This window comes from Orycteropus afer, unplaced genomic scaffold (assembly GCF_000298275.1).
Source record: "Orycteropus afer afer isolate SDZICR_OR568_19922 unplaced genomic scaffold, OryAfe1.0 scaffold00136, whole genome shotgun sequence".
Classification (NCBI taxonomy): Eukaryota; Metazoa; Chordata; class Mammalia; order Tubulidentata; family Orycteropodidae; genus Orycteropus; species Orycteropus afer.
In genome coordinates, this window is record NW_006921723.1 from 971,765 (window position 1) to 985,556 (window position 13,792).

The 13,792-nt window shown below is 42.5% G+C and overlaps 1 protein-coding gene across 1 annotated transcript in view; it reads left to right on the forward strand.

The window, feature by feature from the left end:
- NWD1 (NACHT and WD repeat domain containing 1) overlaps positions 1 to 10,348 on the forward strand; it is a 117,203-nt gene extending 106,855 nt beyond the window's left edge. Inside the window, 1 exon segment of the mRNA XM_007945452.1 lies at positions 10,053 to 10,348. Within this exon segment, the coding sequence (XP_007943643.1) occupies positions 10,053 to 10,348 (296 nt within the window).
- The last annotated feature ends 3,444 nt before the right edge of the window (positions 10,349 to 13,792 follow it).

Sequence of the window (13,792 nt, forward strand, 5' to 3'; positions counted from 1 at the left end):
AAAAAAAAAAAAACTTGCTGCCATTGAGTTGATTCAACTCATAGCAACCCTTCCTTGGGTTTCCGAGGCAGTATCTCTATGGAAGTAGATTGCCCATTCTTCCTACCTAGTAGTAGGTGGTGTGTTTGAACCACCAGCCTTCTGGTTAGCAGTCAAATGCCTTAGGTACTATGACACCAGAGCTTCTGATATATTCATTTTCCATCTTTCACATGAATATGAGGTGACTGGAAATACCATGACTTTGGTCAGGTGCACCTTAGTCTTCAAAGTGACGTCTTTGCTCTTTAACATTGTAAAGACATCTTGTGCAACCAATTTGCCCAATGCAATACTATTGCATATAGTGCTGCTGTGAACATTGGCATACAGGTTTTTTTTGTGTTCCTATCTTCACTTCTTCAGGGCATATACCCACAAGTGGATAAGTCATATGGTAAGTCTATGTTTAACTTTTTGAGGAACTACCAAACTATTTCCCACAGCAGCTGCACCATTTTGCATTCCCACTAGCAATGGATCTAAAAAGAAACCAAACTCATTGCCACTGAGTCATTTTCAACCTGTAGTGATCCCCATTGTGTTTCTGAGGCTGTAAATCTTTACAGAAGTAGATTGTCCTATATTCCTTCCACAGAGTGGCTGGTGGGTTTGAACCACTGACCTGGTTAGCAGCCACATGCCTTATCCTCTACGCCACCAGAGCTCCTTTAGCAATGGGTAAGGGTACCAATTTCTCCATACCCTCACCAACAATTTTTATTTTCCTTTTTTTTTTTTTAATCTCAGCCATTTGTGGTAGTGAAGTGGTATCTCATTGTAGTTTTGATCTGTGGTGCACTGGTTAATGCATTTGGCTGCTAACCAAAGGTCAGCAGTTTGAACCCATCAGCCGCTCCATGTGAGAAAGATGAGGAAGTCTGCTCCCATAAAGATTTACAGCCTTGGAAACCCTACGGCACAGTTCTACTCTGTCCTAGGGTTGCTATCTGCTGGAATTGACTAGATGTCAGGAGGTGGGTGATGGCTAATGGTCCCTGAGTGGTTCAAATGGTTAAGTGCTTGGCTACTAGCTAAAATGTTAGTGGTTCGAACACACCTAGAGGCACCTCAGAAGACAGACTTTGTGTTCTACTTCTGACAAATTAGCCATTGAAAGCCCTGTAGAGCACAGTTCTACTCTGCACACATGGGATTGATGTGAGTTGGACTGATGTGAGTAGCAACAACAATGGCTAATGATGCTGAGCATCTTTTCACATGCTTGTTGGCCATTTGGTGAGCCATTTTGCGTTAGGGCATGTCTTAGTTATCTGTTGTTGTTGCTGTTGTTATGTGCTCTCAAGTCAGACCTGACTCATAGCGACCCCTCCTTGGGTTTCTGAGGCAGTATCACTACAGAAATAGATTGCCCAACCTTCCTTCCAAGGAGTGGCTGGTGGGTTTGAACTGCCAGTCTTCTGGTTAGCAGTCAAGTGCCTTAGGCATTACACTACCAGAGCTCCAGTGCTGTGATAACATAAATACCACAAATGGGTGGCTTTAACAAAAAGAAATTTGTTTTCTCACAGTTTGGGAGTCCAAATTCAGGGTACCAGCTCTAGGGGAAGGCTCTCTCTTTCTGTCAGGTCTTGGGGAAGGTCCTTGTCTCTTCAGCTTCTATTTCCTGATTCCTTGAAGTTTTCTATGTGGCTTGGCATCTCCCTCTGTGCTTGCTTGCCTGTTATTTCATCTCTTTCAGATCTCAAAAGAGATTGACTCAAGGTACACCCTACACTAATCCTGTCTCATTAGCATAACAAAGACAACCCATTCCACCTGAGATTGTAACCACAGCATAAAACTAAAAAACAAACCCTATGTCATGCAGTGATTCCAATTCATAGCAACCGTAAACAGAGCAGAACTGCCCTATAGGGTTTCCAAGGCTGTAAATCTCTATGGAAGCTGCAAAAAGAGCATGGAGGTGGCATCTTCTAACCTCCTTTACCGTCACAAAAGGGAGACAGAATCACCATTAGCAGCCCAAGGCTTATTCCTGTGAGGTAAGATATGGCACCACCCTCCAGTCTTTTTGGCAATTCTGAACTAACTGTCCCTCCCACAGCACCCACTTCTCTGTTCAGTTTGATAATTCATTGCAATGGCCACACACAACTCACAGACAATACTCATGATTTTAGGGTTTATTAGGGAAGTAACAGGCTACAATTCAGGTTCAGGAATGTACTCAGGATACAACTTTTCAATCAGGACAACTTTCCCTCAGCCATGCCCTCAGGCACGCCTCTCTGGCCCTTGGCCTCTGGCCTGGACTCTGCCCTACTCTCGCAAGTAAGCCTTACAAAGATCTTTTAGCTAGTTGTGTAACTACACCTACATGCACCCCACTCCTCCAGCAAGACTCCTGCCCAAAGGCACTCAGCTTTCTCACTCTGCAGGCCAGCAAGCCCACTGCTCTGTCTTGTGCTTCTTGGTTCTTCTGTGGTCATCTCTGCCAGTCATCTCTGTCAAGGAAGTCCAGTGCAGGGATCCTGTACAAGGACATGCTCCACTTCACTTCTCTTGATGGCAGTGAGATTCCCCTTTCTGTCTCTAGGAAGGCTCATTTTAAGCCTAGCAGGATGGCAAAACTAACCAATTCCCACATTAGAGTACCATACACCTTATTTGCATGCTCCTATCCCAACAAGGATGCCATCTACCTCAAATACATTATTCACAAGCTATCCAATCCCTTTATATTTGCATAGTTCTACTTGGTAATCTGGTGGGAATCACAAAGACCATGCCAAGATAAGCCATTAAAGTAATTCACTGTCTCACCAAAGCAGACTGCTTCACCTTCTTTTGTAAGAGCAGCTGGTGGGTTTGAACTGCTGATCTCTCATTTAGCAACCAAACGCTTTAAACACTGTGTTGTTGGAAAACAAAATCTCTATCCCCATCACAACAGGTTGAAGAGTGAAAGCAAAAAGTTTATTGAGTATCGATAACCAAGGAGACAGTGAGAATCATTTCTTAAAAATGTCTGTCTCCTTGAGCAAAGGGGTAAAGATGATTATATAGGGAGATAGGAAGAGGGTTGAAGATCACTTGGACCACCAGGAATGTCTTTGTTCTTCTCTTCCCTGGTCACTCACTCAGTGTCCTTCTTCCCAGGGTCGTCTTGTTTCATAGGTTATGGTTCTCATCTGAAACCAGTCATGGGAAAGGGTTATGCTTAGAAGAATACATAATTGAAAATAACAAATCTAAAGAACTCAGCATCTGTAAAGAGGTTGGCTATTCTTTTTACTTAAAAGAAAGCGAAAGAGAGGGGAAAATAGCAAGCTAGTCACTATGATGAATGTCTATATTCAGACATGCCCCACCCCAGAGCCAGGAATGGAAGGGAATGCTGGGGATGAAAAAGCGGCAGAATCCAGGTAGGATCTAGGTAAGGAGAGGGCAGAGAGATTTTGAATAGCTAAAGGATATGAACTTGTCTGTCAATTTGTCATACTGTAGTGGCTTGCACATTGCTGTGAGGCTTGACGCTGTGCCACCCGTGTTTTAAACACCAGCAGGGTTGCACATGGTGCACAGGTTTCAGTGCAGCTTACAGACTGAGACTAGGAAAAAGGAAGAGGCCATCCACTTCTCAAAGAATTAGCCAGGGAAAAACCTTATGAACAGCAGAGAAACACTGTCTAATACATTACCAGGCAACTTTATGAATTGCCCTGAAACACTGTCTGATACAATGCATGAAGATGAGCCCCTTAGGTCGGAAGGGACTCAAAATATAACTGGGAAAGAGCTGCCTCCTCAAAATAGAACCAACCTTAACGATATGGATAAAGTAAAGCTTTTGGGACCTCCATTTGTTGATGTGGCACAACTCAAATTGAGGGGAAACAGCTGCAAACATCGTTGATAATTGGAACATGGAATGTACGAAGTATGAATCTAGGAAAACTGGAAGTTGTCAAAATTGAAATGGAACACACAAAGATTTATATATCCTAGGCATTGTTGTTGTTGTTATTTGCCATCGAGTTGTCCCCAACTCATAGCGACCCCTCCTTGGATTTCCGAGGCAGTATCACTACGGAAGTAGGAATGCCCAACCTTCCTTCCAAGGAGTGGCTGGTGGGTTTGAACTGCCAGCCTTCTGGTTAGCAGTCAAGTGTCTTAGGCACTATGCTACCAGAGCTCCTATCCTAGGCATTAGTGAGCTGAAATGGACTGGTTTTGGCCATTTTGAATCTGCTATGCTGGGAATGACAATTAGAAGAGGAATGGTGTGGTATTCACCATCACAAAGGATGTTTCAAAATCTGTCCTGAAGTACAATGCTGTAAGTGATAGGATAATATTCATACACCTACAAGGAAGACCAGTTAATATTACTATTATTCAAATTTACACACCAACTGCCAAAGCCAAAGATGAGGAAATTGAAGATTTTTATCAACTTCTGCAGTATAAAATTGACTAAATACCCAATCAAGATGTATTAATTATCACTGGTGACTGGAATGCAAAAGTTGGAAACAAAGAAGAGTCACCAGTAATTGGAAAATTTGGCCTTGGCAACAGAAATACTCTGGAGATCGCATGACAGAATTTTGCAAGACCAACGACTTATTCATTGCAAATACCTTTTTCCAACAACACAAACAGTGGCTACACATGGACTTTGCCAGATGGAGTACACAGGAATCAGATGGACTACATCTGTGGCAAGAGATGATGGAGAAGCTCAATATCTTTAGCCAAAACAAGATCAGGAGCTGATTGTGGAACAGGCCATCAACTGTTCATATGCAAATTCAACTTGATGTTGAAGATAATTAAAATAAGTCCACAAGAGCCAAAATATGGCCTTGACTATATCCCTCCTGAATTTAGAGACCATCTAAAGAATAGAGTTGATGCATTGGCTACCAATGACTGAAAACCAGAAGAATCATGAGAAGACATCAAGAACATCATCCATGAAGAAAGCAAAATGTCATTGAAAAGATGAGAAAAAAATGAAAAGACCAAAATGGATGTCAGAAGAGATGCTTGCCCTTGAGTGGAGAGTAGCTAAAGCAAATGGAAAAAAAAAAAAAAGAGCTGAAGAGATTTCAAAGAGCAGCTCAACTGGACAAACCCAATTACTACAATGAAATGTGCAAAGACCTGGAGTTTGAAAACCGAAAGGGAAGAACATATTCAGCATTTCTCAAGCTGAAAGAACTGAGGGAAAAAAATTAAGCCTTGAGTTGCAATATTGAAAGATCCTATGGACAAATTATTGAATGATGCAGGAAGCATCAAAAGAAGATGAAAGGAATACACAGAGTCACTGTACCAAAAAGACCTAGTCAATCTTCATGCATTTCAGGAAGTGACATATGTTCAAGAACCAATGGTATTGAAGGTATTGAAGGAAGAAGTCGAAGCCACACTGAAGGAATTGGTGAAGAACAGGGCTCCAGGAATTGAGGGAATACCCATTGAGATATTTCAGCAGATGGATGCCTCACAGGAGGCACTTACTCAGCTATGCCAAGACATTTGGAAGACAGTTACCTGGCCAACTGACTGGAAGAGATCCATATTTATACCCATTCCAAAGAAAGGTTATCCCACAGAATGTGGAAACTACCAAACAATATTATTAATATCACACCCAAGTAAAATCTTACTGAAGATAATTCAAAAACAGTTGCAGCAGTATATTGACAGAGAACTTCCCAAAATGCAAGCTGGATTCAGAAGAGGATGTGGAATTAGGGATATCATTGCTGATGTCAGATGGATCTTAGCTCAAAGCAAAGAATATCAGAAAGATGTTTACTTGTGTTTTATTGACTATGCAAAAGTACTTTAACGTGTGGATCATAACAAATTGTGGATAACATTGAGAAGAATGGGAATTCCAGAACACTTAATTGTATTCATGAGGAACCTGTACATAGACCAGGAGTCTGTCATTCGAACAGAACAAGGTGACACTGCATGGTTTAAAATCAAGAAGGGAGTGCATCAGGGTTGTATCCTTTCACCATACTTACTCAATCTATATGCTGAGCAAATAATCCAAGAAGCTGGACTATATGAAGAAGAATGTGACATCAAGACTGGAGGAAGAATCATTAACAACCTGCAATATGCTGACAACACAACTTTGCTTGCTGAAAGTGAGGATGACTTGAAGCGCTAACTGATGAAGAGTGAAGAATACAGTCTACAGTATGGATTACATCTCAATATAAAGAAAATAAAAATCCTCACAACTGGACTTATAAGCACCATCGTGATAAATGAAAAAAGATTGAAGTTCTCAAAGACTTCACATTGCTTGGTTCTACAATCGACACCAATGGAAGAAACAGTCAAAACATCAGGCGATGTATAGCACTGGGCAAGTTGGCTGCAAAGGACTTCTTTCAAGTGCTGAGGAGCAAAGATGTCTCTTTGAGGACTAAGGTGTGCCTGACACGAGCCATGGTATTTTCAATCACCTCATATGTATGTGAGAACTGGACAATGAATAAGGAGGACTGAAAAAAGTCGATGCTTTCAAGTTGTGGTGCTGGCAAAGAATGCTGAAAGTGCTATGGTCTCCGAAAGGATCTAACAAATCTGTCCTGGAGGAGGTGCAGCTGGAATGCTCCTTGGAAGTGAGAATGGCCAGACTTTGTGCCACCTACTTTGGTCATGTTGTCAGAAGGGACCATTCCCTGGAGAAGGATGTCATGCTTGGTAAGGTGGAGGGTGGACGAAAGAGGGGAAGGCCCTCAATGAAATGGATTGACACAGTGGCTGCGGTGATGGGCTCAAGTATAGCAAGGGTAGTGGAGGTGGCATGGGACTGGGTGGTATTTCATTCTGTGCATAGGGTGGGTATGAGTCAGAGACAACTCGACAGCACCTAACAATGACAACTACTAGTTTAATCATGCCTGCTAGTCTGTTAAAGTTCTGTAATTTTCAGTGAGGGGTTCAGCCTTCCACTTCAGCATTCCACAACTGCACCACTAGAACACCTCACTGCAAGCATAGAGGTTAGGAGTTACACACATGTTTTTGGAGGATGTAATTAAATCCATAACAGGGCAGGACTGACTTTCTTATCTGAGAAGAAGAAGGGCTGTGTCTTGGGTCTTGGCCATTAGAGTGTCCTGCTTTGCTCTTCTCCAGCTGGGACCCTTTGTGCTGGGAAAGTGCCTGCAGGGCAGAAATGCTTCCCCAACCAGCAGCCCACAGCCCTCTTCTAGAAACTATTTTGAATATCTGAAACTCTAGATTGTCCTCTTCACATGGCCTTGATTCTTCTTTAGTGCCTATGTTGGCCCCTTCCCCTGATCCACTCTTGGGAGAGTGGACTGTGTTGCTGTGTGAGTGCTTCTAGACTTGGGGAGTTTCCATGGAATGGTGTGGGTGGGATTGTGATGTGGGGCCTGGGTTCAGACAGGGTCCATATGTATATATATGAGCACCCTGGAGATGCAAGATGGAGCTGGGGATGGGAAGAGAAGTTGGGCAAGCCACAGACAATTTCACACACTACCACCTTTCACCTTGAACTCTAAGGAGCCCAAGAATTCTCAATCCAAACCTGGCCTTCTGGGTTATTCTAAAGAGACACTCATCGATGCAGAAGGACAGAACATGTTTTATTTAACAGTATGTTAGCTTGATTTGAAGTTCTTGGGTGATGCAAATGGTTAACATGCTCAGCTTCTAACCAAAAGGTTGGAAATTTGGGCCTGCCCATGGGCACTTCAGAAGAAAGGCCTGGCAATCTACTTCCAAAAATTCATCCACTGAAACTCTGTAGGGCACAGTTCTACTCTGACACACATTTGCCATGAGTCAGTACAAAAACGGCAAGGAGGCCACATGTTCTGACCTCCTGTAATCCCACAAGAGGAAGACAGGATTACCAGCAGTAACCCAAGGCCTATTACTGCAAGGCCAGACATACTGCCTCCCTCCAGCCCTTTCACCAACCGTTCCTCCCAAAGCACCCACCACCTCTCTCCTGGGTTCGATAATTCGCTGCAGTGGCCACACAGAACTTACAGATTATGGAGTTCATTGGGGAAGTACCACAGGCTACAATTCAGGTTCAGGAAAAAAAAATGCTCAGTCTCTCTCCCAGCCCACCGTCCCTCTGCCAACAGTCTCTCACAGTCTCTTTCCCAGCAGTGCTGGTCCCTCAATGTCTCACTCAGCGATGTGTGTCTCCTTGTGTCTCTTTCCCAGCAACATGTGTTTCAGGAGCCCGTGTCTCTTTCAGCAGCACATCTTTCTCAACCAGCAGTCAGAGAGATTTCTTCCTCTAGGAGGCCTCCTTTTGAGCCCGGCAGAGTGGTCAACTAGCCAATCATAGCATCAGAGCTCTAAGCACTTGAGAGAGACTGGGCACCTCCCAGAACATTGTTTTGTGCCACTCCCAACAGAAATACTCCAGGTGGACAACTTCAGCAATCAGGAGCTCCTCAGTTGCCCATAGAAAATCCTACCTTGGAGTTTACAAAGACTTATGGGTAGAAAAGCCACACTAAGTAATTTATTACACCACAGTCAGTCATTCAATGACAACAGTTTTTTGTGGCTGTTTAGCTTGATTTACGTTTAAATATTGTATTTTATAGATTTGTTCTCTTGTTTAGGCCCTGCAAATGTTAGGGGTAGGCTATTTAAGAGTAACTACTTTGAAAACCCAATGTCTCTTGCTTTTTTCAATATTACGTGAAAATGACATTAGCAACAGTTAATATGAATTGTGTACTAGGCACTGTCACTGAGTCATTTAATTATTTCAACAGCATCAAAAATTTTTTATTGTGACTTGATTGGAATTTTACAGAGCAGATTCATTTCATATTCAACAATTTCAACAGTGTTTTATAGAGCGAATACTGTGAGAGGCTAGTGACTTGCCCAAGGTCACAGAGTGAGGAATAGGTAGATTGAGGTTTAAAACTGTCTCCTACACTCACACTTTGTCATTTTCCAACACTATCTTCTATAGAGAAGACCCATCATGTATTACCTCTCTGAACATTTATGACACTGGCAGGAAGGTAAGTGTCATTTCTATCCCCATTTTAAATTGAAGAAGGTGGAGTTCAAAGAGCTTATGGGACTTACCCAATGTCACAAAGCAAATAAATGTCTGGATTAATTTTAGTAAAATCCAACACATTGTAGTCTAATACAATGTAGCAAATACACCTGGCAAAAAGCCACAGATGGATCAGAAGCTGAGAGCTAAGAATTGTGGCCTTAAAAGCCCATCCTGGTCAGATTCACAACCTCTTTTCCTACTTCTCCTCCAATGATAAAAGTATGTATTGGGCTCATTCTGGGCCAAACCCACTACCAAGCATACCATGTATGTGATATGCATGGTATCTTCAAATCTTCAAAATTTCCATTGGCAGAACACTATGCAGCACTAAAGAATAAAGTAGAGTCTGCAAAACAACACATAATATGGACAAACTTGGAGGACACTGTTGTTGTTAGGTGCCATCAAGTCATCTTCAACTCATAGTGACCCTATACACAGCAGAATGAAACACCACCCAGTCCTGCACCAGCTCTGTGGGTGGAGGACATTATGCTGAATGAAATAAGTCAATCACAGAAGGACAAGTATAGTATTAGTCCATTGTTGTGGAGGGTCAAGGAAAGGTTTATATATGGAAGGAGACTTTCTTTGTTGGTTGTCAGGGGTGGGAGGGGAGGGGAGGGAACACTGCAGGAAAAAAAAATGCATTGACCCATGTCACTTTAGTTTTGTGTATTTTACTGTACATAAATTATATTTCAATAAAATGCGTTAAAAAATAAAGTTTTTAAAAATTCCTATTGGCAGATAAGTTCGTTATCATTGCCATTTTACATATCAGACAAGTAGAGCTCTGAGAGGTTAAATGCCATGCTCAAGCTAATGAGGGGCATAACATGGATTTGACCCCATGTAGTCAATCCCAGACTATGAGATATTGGACCTCTTCTCCCTGGTTTCCTCATTTGTGTCCTTCCTTCTACCCCCACAGGCACCCTGCTGACTGTCCAGTTTGTCCATGCTGTGGTGAACAGAATTATCCCAACCTCAAATGGTTTCATTGCTCCCACCAGACACGGTTATCTCATCCGTGAGCGTTTCCAATGCCCTTCATCAAGAACCTCACAGCAGGACCCTATCAAGAACTTCAAGAAGGCAGTGTGGCTGGTCAAGTCCAGGCAGAGAGAAGAGCTGGCCACCACGGCAGGAGCACCCCAGGACTCAGAGAGTGCTGAGGGAAATGAATCCAAACCAAACAAACGTTCACAAGTCTGTCTAATATTGTAGAACCCCCAATGGGGGCAGGGGACTCTAATGAGTTAGCCCCATTCAATCTTGCTGAAACAAAGGGTATGTGTTTGCTGAGGTGTATTGGATCCCAGGGCCTCAGATTATGCCACCCAGATCCCACTTGACCTGTACTTCCATTTTTATTTCCTCTTTGTTGGCTCCATTCTCAGACCTGCCATCTCTTAGTGTAGTGACCAACATGCCGTCTCCAAGTTCAGTGGAGAAAAAAATACAGCTTCCCTTTCTCAAGAGTTCTAACCAAAGTCCTGACCCTGACTCTGTTGTCACTGATTGGCTCATATGCCCATCTCGAAACCAATCATTGTCTCTGCAATAATGTAGCACTCTATCTGGCCAGCCTGACCCAATGACCTCCACTGGGGCTGAGACTTGACTAAACACCACCCAGTGTGGACTGAGAAGGGTAAAGGTGTTTCCTCAGGAAACGGGGGTGCTGGTACCATACAAAGAGAGGATGGATGTAAGGCAGGACAAACAATAGATCTGAACTACAAATCTTTACAGTTTATAAAGCACCAGATACTGTCATTCAATCCTCATTACAGCCCATACATTAGGGAGGGCAGGAGTTTCAGCCTCCATTTTACAGACAAGGAAATTGAGACTTGGGGAATAGCTATAATTTATTTAAGATCACAAGCTCAAGTTATAAGAACTTGTGAGAAACGAGAACAGGAAACTTTCTATCCCAATCCTTGCCTGATGACCTCACTTAAATTTTAGTCTCATAAGCACAATCATCTACTCCATGGTTGGCAGATGGAAATGCCAACAGGGGCCAGCAAATAATCTGGATATTTGGTGGAGAGCTCAGGTGAACAGCAAGAAGTGGTGGAGCCTGTATGGATGTGAGGGACATGTGCTCTTTCTAGAGTGGGCAGGGGTGGCCACAACCCAGCTTCAGCCTAGGGTCACCATGGGGAGAACCTTCCACTGTTGCCAGATGTCCTTATTGTCTTATGCAAAGCTGGAAGTCAAGATTTTCATGTGAAATGTTCCCATTTCAGAAGTTGATGATTAGCTCAGATTTACATGTTCAGGTACAGTGTCCCTATATACTTCTAGCTCACGAGTCAAGTTCAAGACCCAAGAAGTAGTTAAAACCATTTTTTAAAAATGTACAGTTCTTCCAGTCCTACTCACTGGCTCCCAAAACTTTAAAATACAGGTGCTTTTCTATCTTTGGGAGCTCTGGCAGCATAGTGCCTAAGGCATTTGACTGCTAATCAGAAGACTGGTGGTTCAAACCCACCAGCCACTCCTCGGAAGGATTGCCCAACCTTCCATAGTGATACCACCTCGGAAACCCAAGGAGGGGTCGCTATGAGTTGGATCCGACTCCATGGCAGTGGTTTCTATCTTTAAAACTGGAGGCTATTGGAAACAGATGGAAAGAGCTACCTACACCTTTCTGCATTGCTTTTGGACAATCTGCCTCTCGCAAGTTCAACCATCAAATTCTTTTCATCCTACTGAAATGGCTCTTCCTTCTTTGCGCATAGCCTTCTAGAAGCCCCACTTGCTTCAGGGCACTTTTGCTCTAACGATGAAAGAGTGCAGACCTTCAAGGTGCTATTCCTTCTCCCTGCTTCCTTTAGATTCCACACAGTTTCAGCAAAAACCTTAGGACAGTAGGTGGCACCCTACTGATGATCTTGCTTAGTCATTTCTCAAACCAGGGTTCCAAGAAATGCTTTGGCAGTTGCACAAATATTAGCTTCAAATTTCATTTTTTAAAACTATTTTTGAAATTTAATTGTAAAATGCAGGCTCACATGCATCAAGCAACAGGTTTCAATGTGTTGGAGACGACTAACACTGATTCTCCTGCCCCCTTCAAAGAGTTGAAGGTTATGAGGGGAGCCTTTGAAAAGAATTGGCTCTCTCTGCCACCACTTCTCTGTGAACCAAGAGTTTACCCAATGCAGAAGAAAGTGAATATTGTAACAGAGGAAGATTTCATTGACAATTTTGGGCTTAAAGTGTGTGTGTCCATCAGAAGGGCCTCAGTGAGAATCAGCTGCTTTGTACGTAAGTAGTAATCTGAACATAAGGAAGACATTTTTACTAATAAAATGCTACTCTTTGAATTGTTGATTATCTTGGTTTTTTTCCCCCCAGATACAATTTTTATTACTTTATTGTGGTGAAAATATACATAACAAAACAATCACCATCTCAACAATTTCTATATGTACAATTCAGTGACACAGATTACATTCTTCATGTTGTGCAATCATTTTCACTATCCTCTTCCAAATCATTCCACCACGAGCACAAACTCAGTGTCTCCTAAGCAAAAAAAAAAAAAAAAAACCCACCTCTGTCTCCTTTAACTGGGAAATCTAGCCCACCACTCCTGGGAGCCTTTCTCCATTAATATAAACTAGCCATTCCCTTACCTGGCAGCCTCACCTCCACAGCTCTTTCCTTTCCACAAAGTCTGAACCTAGTACATCGAGGGATTGGCTGGGGAGAGCATTTGAGCACCCTACTAAAAAATAATCAAAACTCAAAGAAATTGAAACATAGCTTTCATTTCAACAGTCATTCTATGTGAGTACAGAGAGATCATTTTGTTCCTAACAATATATAAGTGGCTCAAAGTAGGCTAGTTACAATTGTTAAAAAAATAAACTTTGAATTAACTCAAAACAACCTAATATTTTATTGTTACACAATTTAATAAACAATCTGCAAATTGGAGGAGTGTGAGTCTCCCTACATGAAGGAATTGAAAGGCTCCCAAAGGTTCGAGGTCTTCTAGAAGCGTAAATATTTTTTTCTTAATGAATATGTTTCCATGGTAACCAAGAACTTGGTGGTTACATGAGCTAAAAAAATAGTTCATGAAAATTTGTCCCTTTACTCATTGACAGCTATGAGGCTGTTGTGTGTCAGCTTGGCTGGACCATGATTCAAAATGGTTTAGAAGTTCTGATCTAGTCATCCTCCATGATGAGATCTGATATCATGTAAGCACCTCCATGATGAGATCTGCTATGAGCAGCCAATCAGTTGAAAGGGAGTTTCCTCAGGGGTATGGCCTGTTTCCAATATGTGTATGGACATCCTGGGAAAACTCTCTCTGGCTTTCTATTGGATCTTGATCCTGCATCTTGCTCATAGGTTCCCAGGCTTGAACCAGCAGCCTGCCATATTGCTTTCCAATCTTGAGATTTTTGCCTTTGCAGCCTGTGAGCCAACAATCCTTTTACCTGTCAATATTGTTTTTGTCAGCCTCTGAAGCCGGTAGCCTGCTATACTGTCTACTAAACTTCGCTTTGTTGGCCCCTGCAGCTGCATGAGTCAGGAGAAGTCTCTATCTGACCAATGGACTTGCCAGCCTGTACAACTGTGTGAGCCATTTCCTGTGTGTGTGTGTAAGCTCTAGTGGCATAGTGTCTAAGGCATTTGACT